Source organism: Ailuropoda melanoleuca, chromosome 3 (genome assembly GCF_002007445.2).
Source record: "Ailuropoda melanoleuca isolate Jingjing chromosome 3, ASM200744v2, whole genome shotgun sequence".
Lineage (NCBI taxonomy): Eukaryota > Metazoa > Chordata > Mammalia > Carnivora > Ursidae > Ailuropoda > Ailuropoda melanoleuca.
The window spans coordinates 4,598,174-4,610,592 of record NC_048220.1 but is presented as its reverse complement, the minus strand read 5'-3'; the positions used below and the strand labels follow the sequence as shown (position 1 = coordinate 4,610,592).

At 53.5% G+C, this 12,419-nt stretch overlaps 1 protein-coding gene across 1 annotated transcript; it reads right to left on the bottom strand.

The window, feature by feature from the left end:
* Positions 1 to 930: 930 nt before the first annotated feature.
* Positions 931 to 12,075, bottom strand: PROP1 (PROP paired-like homeobox 1). The gene is made up of 3 exons (XM_002921124.4): positions 9,435 to 12,075; positions 7,976 to 8,208; positions 931 to 7,206 (listed from the first exon to the last, which is right to left on the bottom strand). The coding sequence occupies exons 1-3, from the start codon at positions 9,541 to 9,543 to the stop codon at positions 6,868 to 6,870; spliced, it is 681 nt and encodes a 226-aa protein (XP_002921170.1). The 5' UTR covers positions 9,544 to 12,075; the 3' UTR covers positions 931 to 6,867.
* Between the last annotated feature and the right edge of the window lie 344 nt (positions 12,076 to 12,419).

Here is a 12,419-nt window from a genome sequence, read left to right as displayed (position 1 = left end):
TTCTATAGTCACACGAAACTTCACTACCATTATGTCACAAAATCAGATGAGAGTCCCTTGGGTTGCCAATGACAAGGCAGTTCAGAGAATTTCTTTTTAAACAAGCTGGTTGTAAGCCCTATTACCCCCACTATCTTTTTTGGGGTTCCCCCTGCAGCTCTGTCTTCCAAGGAGGGGACTTTCACCCTGGTGGATACCCCAACAGCCAAAGGGAAGATACAGGCTGGAGCCCCCTATGGGGGGGCCCTCAGCTCACTGGGCCTGGCCTTAGAGCAGGAGACCCCTCCTTCTCAGCACCTGGGGCCTGAGGTCACTAACCCTGGTCTACCAAGGTTGGCACAGAGGGGAAGCCTGTCCTGCCCAGTCTGGAGGGGGTGGGGATCTAGGACTGAGAAAGAGGGGAGTGGTCCCAGGGCTTCACCAGGAGTCGATAGCTGCTGGGAATCCTGGCACCTAGCTATTCCCTGCCTGTTTGGAGCTTTATCAGGCTGTCTCAAGGTCCAGGAAGCAGCCCCCACAGAATTCTGGGGAGAGGGATGGGTAATGCTACAACCTGTAAGTGGGACCTTACCATGCCCCACTGGGTACTAGACAGCAAGGAACAGCCAGGTGGTGTTCAGTGCCCCCCTCAGGAGAGGTGGCCTGCTGGTGGTGACAAACACTGAGGATGCCAAGCAGTGACCAACCCTCACAGTCTCCCAGAAGGACTGCCTGTTAGGAGCGAGGGGGACAGGCGATCAACGCTGAGGCAGGTGCCTGGGTCCCTTTCATGTGCCGTGCCCCACCTAGACCAGTTACGGAGTAGATGCACCTCAGGTAGCCTTCCGTCCCTTGCTTCCCCCCCCCTCTCTCCCCCCTCCTGCCCATCCCCCCCCCCAGAAGCTAAGAAGGGTTCCTGGGATCTGAGCACAGGAAGCAGACCCCCTACCCAAAGGCTGCTGCCTCTATGACTAGGAGGCCAAGTCCCCCGTCTGAGCCCAGGGGGGCCATTCCCAGGACCCGAAAGACCCGGAGCGAGGGCACTGCCTTCTTTCCCCTGCTGCACGGACGCCCCAGGCCCAATCTTCCCTTAAGGACTATTTTTCCCCTTTCAAAGCATCCCTGTCTACCTCCCAAGACAGCCTGCACTCAAGGACGCACAGCCTCGCAGCCGCCGGGAGACGCCAGCGCAAACCGGGGCTCGGTGAGTTCAAGGCTTTGCAGAGACAGGACCGCGGGGGCCCAGGAGGGCAAGGAGGTGCCGCCGCGGGGAGCGTTCTCTCGAGAGTCTGCGGCTGACAGCCCCCGTCCCCGGCTGCGACAGCAAGGCAGGGATGGGGGCACCTAGCTCAGCCAGGAAGTTGCCCTGGGAAGCGGGGACGATTAGATCTTCAGGGTCGCTGCGGCGGCGAAGAGCAGGCGAATTTCCCGGCGGGCGACCGGTGTACCCAAAGGTCTGTGTCCAGAGCGGCTGGCTTCCAAGAGCTTCACCAAGGGCTTCTGCGGCGTCCGTCTTGAGCTGGTGCGGCCGTGACCCTCCCATTCCTTCCTCTCCCCCCCTCCCCCACACACCGGTGGCAGCGCCTGCAGGTGCGCTAAGAGTGGGGGCAAGGGGACAAGGTCCCCGAAGTGGGGGGAGGGAGTCCCCCTTCGGTGCCTTCCTTTTTTTTCTCTGTCCGACGCTGGGCTCCCATGATCCTCCGCGTCCTGGTATGTCCCGGAGTCTGGCAGGATTTCTTGGATTCAGGAGCAATCTCCCGCATCTGACTCCCATCTTGGCACTAAGGCAGGTGGACAAACGTCTGCACAGAATTAGCGTTCTAGTTGCCATATCTGAGGAGTCTAACAAAAAGGCAGAAGTGTTTATAACAGTGGGGTGGGGGGAGGTGGGAGTCATGGGCACTGAGCTCTTAGTTCGCTCTTCCTCACCACTGCTAGGGTAGGTGGCTTGGTCAGGGGTGGGTTCCTTCCTTTGGAGGTGGGCAAGAGGACCTGACTTCTTTGACCTTGGGGTCCCTGTCCCTGTGACTGAAGGGCCTATGTGGTGGAGAGGCAGCTGTCTGCACCCATGTGTCCCCCCTTCACCTCCTTCACCTGGCCAAGCTTAGGCCCCAGGCGCGAGTTCTTGAGGGGTCACTGTTCCCCTTTCCCTGGGGCACATGGGCCCATCTCACCCTAGAAAATGCCAGAATCTCCCAGAGGTGTTCTGGCTGCTAGTTGGGGTACCCTACGCCAGCTCTCCTGGTCCCATTTGCTGGTACAATGACAACAGGGCTCAGATGGACCCAGGAGTCCTGCAAATAAATTGATAAGGGCATGGTTTGAGTATCCTAAGCCCCAAAGCCTTCGGCCAGGTGGCTTCCTAGGCCTATCTGGACACTGTAGCCTCAAACACACACACACACACACACACACACACACTCACTCACTCACTCACTCACCCCAATGAGCTACTCTTTGGGACTGACCCCTACCCTTATTCCGCTTTGGGCTTCTTAGCTGGTGCCAGGAGAAAAGTAAGGGGCCCCATAGGCCTTTAGATGCTGAGTGCTAAGGGGGTAAATCTCAGGGGCTGGCAGGAGGGAAGGGGGGAGGGACCTCAGTGGAGCAAGAACTTGGAAAACTCTGAAGCTAACTGACCAAATACAAAAGGGGCAAATTCTCAGAGCCCCTCTTGTTATTGGGACTTCAGGCTCACCTTTTGCACCTAGCTCAGAAAAGAGAGAGTGGGGGTTTTATTCCAGTGGTACTGGGAAAACCCGGAAAGTAGAAGTTTGATAAGCCCCTGGGGGGGGGCACCCAGTACAGTCTTACAGGCTGGCACCTGGGCCACTACTGAGGGCCCTGCACTCGGAGGGCCCTCTCTGGTCCTCCTCCACCTGGTGAGAAGTTCTCAGGGTCCCAGCCCCAGCCCCTTTCCCCCAATTAGTTCTCATACCCAGGTTCCCAGTCCGGTGAGTCCCTGCCTGAATGGGGGTCCTGAATGGCACTGATCCTCTCTATAGGCTCTGTGAGATGTCTTCCCCAGTTCCATCCTTCCAAAGGCAGGCTGAGCCTTGGTCCCCAGGGAGCTAAAGGAGGGCGCTGTTTGGGTGGGTGAGTGGTGTGACGGCACCTTGACATGCAGTCTCAGTACACCCCGGAACTGGAGAGGTCTACGTGGTACAGGAAGCAGTAAGGCCTCGGTAGAGATGTCAGGCAAGCATTGAGCCAGGGTCTGGTCTCTACTTGTCCTCTCGCCAATCTTGGAACGAGGAGTCCCCATTCTGAAGGAAAACGGAAAGTGCCCGTGGAAATAAAGTCTTCTCAAAACTTGCTGTCAGGGGTGACGCGCTGGCCATGTTTCGGGGGCTGCGAGCTCCGAGTTGAGAGCAGCATCCTGCAAGACGGCCAGGTACGGTGTGCACTGGCCAGACAGCCCACAGGCCAGAGATGCGCCAGCCCCTGGCCGGAAAGTGGTGAGGCACGTGGAAATGCACTGCCCTTGAGCTCCCGGTTCTGAGGTAAGGTGAGGCTGGTGAAGCCAGAAGCGACCCCCACCGGGAGTCCTGCCGGTTCCAGCCAGTCCCCCCATGGAATGCTCCTGGCAATCGAGGTTGCTCACGGAAGCTGAATGTTTTACAACCTCTGCTTTCTTAGGCCTGGTTATTAAGTTGTGGTCGCAGGTCGCCTAGGTTGCACAGAAGCAGAAACGCACCTGCCGCCCGCAGAGGCCCCCTTGGACCCTGCGACAACCTGCGCACTCCCCGCGCGCTCCCAGGACCCACCACAAGGGTCTTCGTGACCTTCCAGTCCTCTTGCAGCCACGCCCCCGTGACTCTGCCGTCTAGCCCCTGGTCTTGGGCAGTGAATCACTCCATCCCCTGGAGCCATGTGCCCGGTCAAGCCACCCCAGAACTCCCGCCCTCTACTCCCCACACGCCCCATTTCATGTCCCAAGTCCTTCTGTTTTCTGAACTGGGATTTGGATCCTGCTGGGAAAGGATCTTCCTAAAAGACCAGGTATTTCGATTTCCCAACTCAAAGACGAATTCCTGATCTTTTTTCCATCTGGTGGCTGCATTTCCTCTTTGGTCGGCTAGGAGGAGGAAGTGCATGTTACCACTTGAAGGACAGCTCTTTTTCTTTTTTAAAATTTTATTTATTTTTTAGGTAATCTCTACACCCAACACAGGGCTTGAACTCACGACCCTGAGATCAAGAGTCGCTTGTTCCACTGAGTGAGCCAGCCCAGCGCCCCCTTTTTCTCTTTTTTAATTTCCAGTTGGGGCAGATTCCAACCCTCTGCCAGTTTTAAGAGTATCTCTTCTCCTGGGAAGGGAGGACAGGGAAACGAGAAGAGTCAAGGTGCGCCCTGCCCTTCCCCCTGGGCTTTACAAGAAAACCTGCCATGGCTCCGTGATGCCCTGTTAACCCTGAAGCTTCCATCCTGCCAGGTCATTCTCCCTCACTGCCCAGGGGAGCAGAGAGAAGGGGCCTGTAGGGTGCAAAAGCCCTCCAGAAACTGCCAGTCTTCAATCTTTACTTAATATATATGCATCCTAATATGCATTTAAATTTTTATCACTTATAAAATTATTTTGCAGTGAAAACTTTATATAAATGGTATGACATACTGAAGGTACTTTTCTGGGAAAAATGTTTTTTTTGCTCAACATAAGGTTTTTGTGGTTAATCCAGGTTAATATACATATAAATATACTGTCATGTATGTTATATATATGATATTTTGAGTAGACTTGTTACAAGGAGTATATATTATTTTTGTAATTTATAGAACTATTAAGATTTGTTTTAGCTATATATGTTTTATATATAGATATGATATATATATATATCATATCTATATATAAAGAACTTTCCTGAATGACATAAGAAGGGTCTGGAAAAAATGACAGGACACATCTGCGTTTGGATAAGACGATTTAACATTTTAAAGATATCAATAATCCTTAAATTTTGCATAATTAAAACCCCAGGATGGTGGTGGTGCGAGAAGAGACAAGCTAATTGATGGAGAAGAACCAGGGGTCTACACTGTCCTGTGTATAAGGAGAACTTAGTGTGTGAAAACGCAGGACTTCACAAATCAATGTTAGATGCTGAGATAAATTATACAGGTAAGACTGGCTAGCTGGTTGAGAGGAAATTACACAACTCTCTTGCATGACTACACATCCTAAAATAAATTTCAGATGACTCAAGGCGTAATATTTTGATTCCAAATAGCGGAGAAAATGTGGGTGGCACCGGTGAAAACAAGGGGAGAGGTCTGGGCTGGGGTTCCTCATCTAAACCACACAACACGGAGAAGGAACCGGGTGAATGCTTTGTGAAGTCCCACCAATTCTACGTAACTGGTAGCATCCCAGGTGCTGAAAAACAGAAGTTACACACGATAGGTACCTACAGCATTAGGGCTTAATTCTCTCAGAAAAGCCTAGAACACAAGTAACAAACAGCGAAAGGCAGCGGCAATACATCTAAAGAGATATTTCTATCCCTACCGCACAAAGCGCTCTCAGTCCCTAATAAAGATAACTCTACCCAAACCCAAATACACAAGTATGTCAGAGAAGTACGGCAGGACACATACCAGTTGCCAATAAACGTGAAACTATTTTACGTCTCGCTGGCAACCGAGTCAATGAAAACTTACAAGTAAGCAACAAGGAGACATCCTCTCAGTGGACAAGAATGTCAGAATGGTACAGGTCAACAGGGTGTGCTGAAACCAACGCTCGGGGAATTGTGGAGGCTGGTAAAACGCTTCCAGAAGGCAGTCTGGCCCAGGGAGATAATTCCATGAGAGGCCCAAAGGTACGGCACAGAGGTTTTTACTATTTTATACTATTCTATAAATACCATGAATACCCATCCCTCGGGGTTGTTTACTCAGAATGTGTCTGTGGGCCTGACAATAAGTGAGGGAGGCCTACATGCAAGTAAGCACGTGACGAGTGAAATAAGATAAGTACATTATAAGCCATATGACATGCAAATGGTGCCGCCAACTAGCCACATGACCTTTCCGTGAGGAGGACTCAGACCGAGGCACCTCACGGCAAGTTCTTTCCTGGGAATGACCTCTTGCCAACCTTAAGACACATGATTGGTGGAAAAGTCAGCCCTAAATCGAATTGTTTCTTCTCTATCAGAAACCACATACGTTATGACATGCGGTAGATTTCAGAGTCAGGTTGAAGGTAATATCGAAGACTCAGATCTTCTTTATTTATTGTTTATAAGACATTGGAGAGCTGTTCTGAGATGATCAGATTTGCAGGGTCCTGTTGGCAATGGGAAAGCCTGGACCTAAGGGAGCCACTGAGGAGGATTAATCTAGATATGGGGACGGAAAAGGTAAAGTGTGTGCTGGAACGGAAAAGAGAGGAAGAAATTCAAGAGGTATTTCTAGAACATTAATGAACAAAAGTTAATGACTGATTTGGGTGGTGGGGTGGGTGACGGGGAAATGATGAACAGGGAGACTTTGAATCAAAAGCCTTATTGAAATCAGCTAGAAACTGCTGAGTCAACATCTTCAACTGTGATCGTAATCAATGAAGTCCTGAAAGTTCTATCACATTCAACCACTTCCATTCACCAGCAGCAACAGTTGCTTCCATCAATACCTACCCTTCCACCAGTCACCACCAATGAGGCCTTTTATCTCTATCTTCTAGTAGGTTCACCTCCCTAAATTCCCTCAACTAATCACCTCAGTGGGCCTTCAGCATGACCTCCCATTTCTAAATTCCCAATCTCTGAGCTGCCCCTCACCAGATTTCTACTTGAACCTTGGAAGGAAGGGAAGCCACCCAGCTTTCTGGGCATTTCACCAGGGCCACGGGCTGGGGGGATTGCCTTATCAGCACCTGTCTGACCTTAGTTCCAGGACTTTGGTGGCTCAAGGCTGAGGGGAAGCATGGTTGGGGGTGGGGGGCAGGGCAGATGGCCAGTGGGGGTTGGGTGCAAGGTGGGGTACCAGTCTTCAGGTTGGGGGGGTCGAGCAAAGGAACTGCCAGTGGGGGGCTGAGAGGGAAGGGCGTGGTTGTAGGGGTGAGGGAAGCAGGTCATGGGTGGAGGCGGTGTTGGGTAGGAGTAGGGACAAGCAGGGGACTCGGGCAAGAAACCAGAGAAGGTGGCAGGAGACAGATGGGCCAGTGGCTGGAGCAGCGACCGCTCTTGTTTCCTCTGCTTAGCTCTGCGGTTCTGGAACCAGACCTGAGGAAGGGGGAGAACAGCCACATCAGAGCCTCTCTCTCAAATAGGGGGCCCTGTCACATCAGAGCCCCCTCCCTGTCGATGACAGAAGGTTCAGGTGCCCAGCGTAATAAGCCTCTCCCACACGGCAGGGGAAGGAAAGCTCTTTCCAGAGGCATGTGAATGAGCTGGGCCTCCTCACAAAGCGAGATCCACACCATCACCCCCAACCTGTGCCTAAATTTGCTCTACTGCAAATCCGGGGGAGTCCGAAATGTCAACTTCCCCACAAGAAAGAGATGAATTATGACACAATGGCCTTTTTCCTCCACGGAGAACAGGAAACGTCCCTGAGGGTTATGACAAATGACGACTGCAGATGAGTTTAATTGTTAGATACGAGGCTGGATCTACGGTAGGCTTTGCCCCTGAGATTAACTACCTCGATGGTTCGGACAGAAGGAGCATCAGGCTAGCTGGGTTTTAAGGCCATGGTTAGGGACAAGGCCACATGTGCACGCAAACTGTTAAGATGTATTTCGGTTGGAATTCACATCCCGTTGAGGTTGAGGGTAGGGTGTTGAAATTCAAGTTAGAACAGGTTAGAGCTCGGGTTGGGTTCAAGGGACATTCCCGATGTACATGAGGTCGTGTGGACTGGTGGTTGAGGCTGTGTTCTGGGGAACGTTTAGGGCAGGGTTATAGTGCCCAGGAGAATTTAGACCCCAGTAGTCCCGAGCACCAAGCCTGCATCTCGTCCCACAAGAGGAGGGGGATCCTGGGGCATCACCTGGATTCTGGCCTCGCTGAGGCTTGTGTCCCGGGCCAGACCCTCTCGGGCCCAGATGTCAGGGTACTGATTCCTCCCAAAGGCTGTCTCTAGCTGTTCCAACTGCGCTGGACTGAAGGTGGTACGGTGGCGGCGCCGGGAGTGCGGGCGACCCCTCTGTCCTCCTTGGGGAGAAAGCCTCGGTCTCCGCACTCCTATGCCAGAGAGGTTCCTGTAGGGCCGAGGGCTCGGGTCTGAGGATGGAGGGGAGGGCAAAGTTGTGCGGAGTGAACCCACCTGTCCATCCTGGACCACGTATGCTGCTCCCCCCATCCCGCCCCAGATTCTCCTCAGTGCCCCGCTGCCGCTCACACACTCGCCCCGACCAGAAAACCTTCAGCTCTCACAAGCACCTGGACGCAGCTCAGCCTCAGCCCCTGCCTCAGCTCAGAGGGCCCGAACCCGCGCTCCGCTCTCCACACATTGCAGACTCACTTCACACCCTAGGCCCTGTCTGCCTCCCTTCACTGTATGCCCACGCCCGTGGAACATTCCCATGCAACGGGCACCCCTTGTGGGCCTTCCACCTCTCTGAGCACGTAGACTACCCTCCCGGGTCTCACCCCACGGGCTCCTCTTCGCTCTGACCCACTAACAGACTGTCCGCGTCTCCATGACCCCCGTTCCCTGTTCCCTGCTCTCCAGGCTCACCTTCAGCGTCCACTTTGTTGAGACTGCTCCCATCCTGCTAGGCCCTTCCCTGGGCAGGTGAAACATTCCTCCCTCTTCCGCTCAGACCCACCCTCCCCTTGCATGCATTTCATCTTCTCCCCTACCCCGGCCCTGGCTGGCCCGCCGGGCTGCAGGAACCTGAGCTCGTGGGAAAGGCTTGCCTCTCCTCCCCACAGGCTCACTAAGCCCCCACACTAATTAGTCTGAGAGCCAGCCGGGGAAGGGAGAACACGGAGCGAAAGGAAACACCTGGAAGGCACACACAGCGAAAAGGAGATGTCTGGAGCTGAGGCACCCATCCCCATGGGGACCAAGGGTGTGGCTCCCACCCAGCGCTCCCCGTCCAGCTGGGGGGCACACGTGCATCGAACCGCTGGTCACAGGGGATCCCAAGCCCTGGCCCCTCCAGCTGCCCACCTCAGAGGAGGCCTTGCAGAGGGCGAACCGGGGGCTCAGGAGTGAGGAGCCAGATTTCACGTCCACCTCCACTCCCACCCCCCCACCGCGGGTTCTGCGTAGCAGCCAGTCTGCTCTAGGGCCTCGGGTCCCGTCTGCGAAGCCAAGGAGCTGCCCCTCCCCATGCTTTCTGAGATGTCCAGGGTTTTAGCATTCTTGGATTCTGTTTTTTATCTCCTCTTCTCACCTTCCTCATGGGGAACCACTGCCCCGCAGGAGCCTAAGTGTAGAGCACCCCCCACCCCACCTCAGGACCCCCGCCTCCTCAGGACCAGCCCGGAGATTCACTCACCCGCCGTGGAGGTCAGAGTCCCAGCGGCGGGGTAGCTCTGGGGCCAGAGGCTGCTGCAAAGTAGCCCCTTCTTTTGTTTACCCTGCTCACTCCTCCCTTCTGCTTCCATGGCTAACAATAAAGACCGAAGACAGTCCGGTCTCCTGTGTCCCCCAGTCCCTGCTCCTGGGTCAGTCCTTCTCTGGCCCGTCAGTTCCCTCTGCACCTCCCTCTCCCTCTGTTTATACCTCTGGCTCCCTGTGTGATGTAGATACAGGTAGATGTCTTGGCCTTTCTCACTGTCTCTCCTTTTTGCTAATTTTTTCCCTAATTCCCCCTTCCTTCGCTTGAGTATTATTGCATTCTCTCTGCCTTGCCCGGAACCCTGTTTCTCTGTGCGTGCCTCGACTTCCCGCTGCCTGCCCCGTCTCCCGCCCCCTGTCTCCGCGATGCGGTCCTCTCCCTTTGCTCTCAGCTGCCTACTTTCCCAGCTTGCAATCCCACACCACCTCCTTCTCCCTGAGCCTTGGAGGAGTGACCTGCTCCTCGCCCCGGGGGGCCCGTCCAATCATTGCCTGGCCGCCAGAGCCGCCAGAGCCCCCTTCGTCAGGGGAGGATCACAAGCCAGATGAGGGAAGGGGTTCAGTTGGAGGGTCCAGGGACTGGGGCCAAGAGCTCGTATTCCCAGAGGACCAAGCTCTTTTGTCCTGTTAAATCCCCTCCTGGGAGCAGGCAGGGCACGGAAGTAAATGCATTCCTCCTAAGACCCTTCCTCAGAACCCCACCGTGGGGAGAGGGGGTGCAAATGCGGGCCAGGATCAGGGCCTGCCTGGCATCTCAGCATGTGGGTGATATCCAAGGACCTGTTTCCAGGAAACTAAAAAACTAAAAGACACAAGTGCATTCTGGCCCCTCCTCGATACCCTGATTCTCAGAACATACTAGACACACCCCCGCAGGACAACCTGAATCACAGGATGAGTGTCCAGGACACTGGAGGACAGTCTGCTTTCCTCCCCCAAACATCACCTCCTTGTTCACTCAGAACCCCCGGGACTCTGTGACCTTCCGAGGTCACCCAGACATTCAGAAAACCCTGGCCCTCAAGAGCATTGGAATTCCAGGTGCATCTTGACCCCTTGGACTTGTGGACTCTGTAGGAAACTGAGAGTCCCATGACACCCTGGCATATTCTGATTCTTCAAGGAAACCTTGAAGCACCCAGATCCCTGGGCAGTCAGGACACCCTGTCCCCAACAGTATTCTGCTTCTTGAGATTACTTAGACCCAGGAAGTCCATTCTGACACCCATAGGGCATCCTGACCCTTTAAAGACAACCTGATACTCCAGGACTCTAGGATACTCTAGGACACACTGAAATCCAGAATGTTCTGCCTCTACTAGAAGGTCCCCTTGACCCTGCCATGAGGTCCTAACCTCTCAGGACACACTGACCCAATGAGGACACCCTGCCCCTCTTGGAAGGGACAGTCTGGATCCCCAGGTCATGCTAATCTTTCACACACATCCTTTAAAAGCACCCTGACAATTTGAGACCCTCCCCCCAAAAAATCCTCTAGGATCTTGATGTTTCCAACATGGCCCACAATCAGCAGCATCAGCAGCACAGGAGAGCTTGTAAGAAATGCAGAACTCGGGTCCCCCCTTAGTCCTATTGACCCAGAAGCTGCATTGTAACAAGACCCCTGGGAGAAATGAGTGTGTATTTCTCTTCACCAGCTCAGGCTTCCGTAATGAAATACCCAATGATGGGTGGCTTACACAGTAGACAGTTCTCACAGTTCTGGAAGCTGGAAAGTCCAAGGTCGAGATGCCAGCTGATTTGGTTCCTGGGGAGGGCTCTATTCCCAGGGGTGTAGACAGCCGCCTTCTGCGTCTTCATGTGGCAGAGAGAGAACCACCTTTGGTCTCTCTTCTTCTCCATGTCCAGATACTGATCCCATCAGTCCATAACAACGTTAAGGCTGAGAAGCACTGATCCAAGAGGCCAACCTTTCTCCCCTACCCCAGCGTATTCTGTGATCTCCTGGAGCAATGCAAGCCCCAGGGCATCCTGACCTCCCAAGACCTAGTAACATGTCGTCAGCTTGGACCTCCAAGCAAACACTGAATTCCAATACATCCTGCAGCCTCAAGATACCCTAACCCTACAAACTGTGCCCAGCCATCCAGGACAGCCTGATTGCCCCAGGATGCTCGGAGAGTCCAAAGAAACTCTGACCCACTACCCCTGTTCCCCAAGGACACTGAGACACTGCCAGTTTGACTTGCCATTCTGGAATACCATAATCCCTCAGGGGGCTGGGAGGCTTAGAGGCATTTGGTCTTGCAGGGGGCATCCTGATTCCACCCCCAACCCTGACCATCAAGGAGGCCTGACACCCAGCATCCTCTCATGCTACAAGAAGGAGAATGATGTGGAGGGGAGGAGTGTAGGTTCTGAAGCCAAACAGCCCTGGGTTCAAATCCCAGCTATACCACTTGCTACGTTATGTGATCCTGGGCTCATTTCTAAGTATCTCTGTGCCTCAGGTTTATCAGCTGGGGATAATAATACAGTTAATTCTCTTTGTTTTATTTTTTTAAATTTTTTAAATTTATTAATTAGAGAGAGAGAGCACAAACAGCAGGGAAGGTCAGAGGGAGAGGGAGAAGCAGACTCCCCGCTGAGCTGGGAGCCCAACGCGGGACTCGATCCCAGGATCCGGATCATGCCCTGAGCCAAAGGCAGACGCTTAACTGACTAAGTCACCCAGGCACCCTGATTCTCTTTATTTGAAGTAGTTGTGTTCCATAAAGTCACTACAAACACTGAGTTAGTGAATACTGAACCACTGCTCCAAAAGATAGGTTCCTGTGAGCACCTAGCCACAAATTTTTTTTTCTTTTTTTTTAAATTCATTTATCTGAGAGAGAGAGAACACACAGAGGGGAGAGGCAGAGGGAGAGGGACAGAAACTCAAGCAGACTCCCCACTGAGCGCA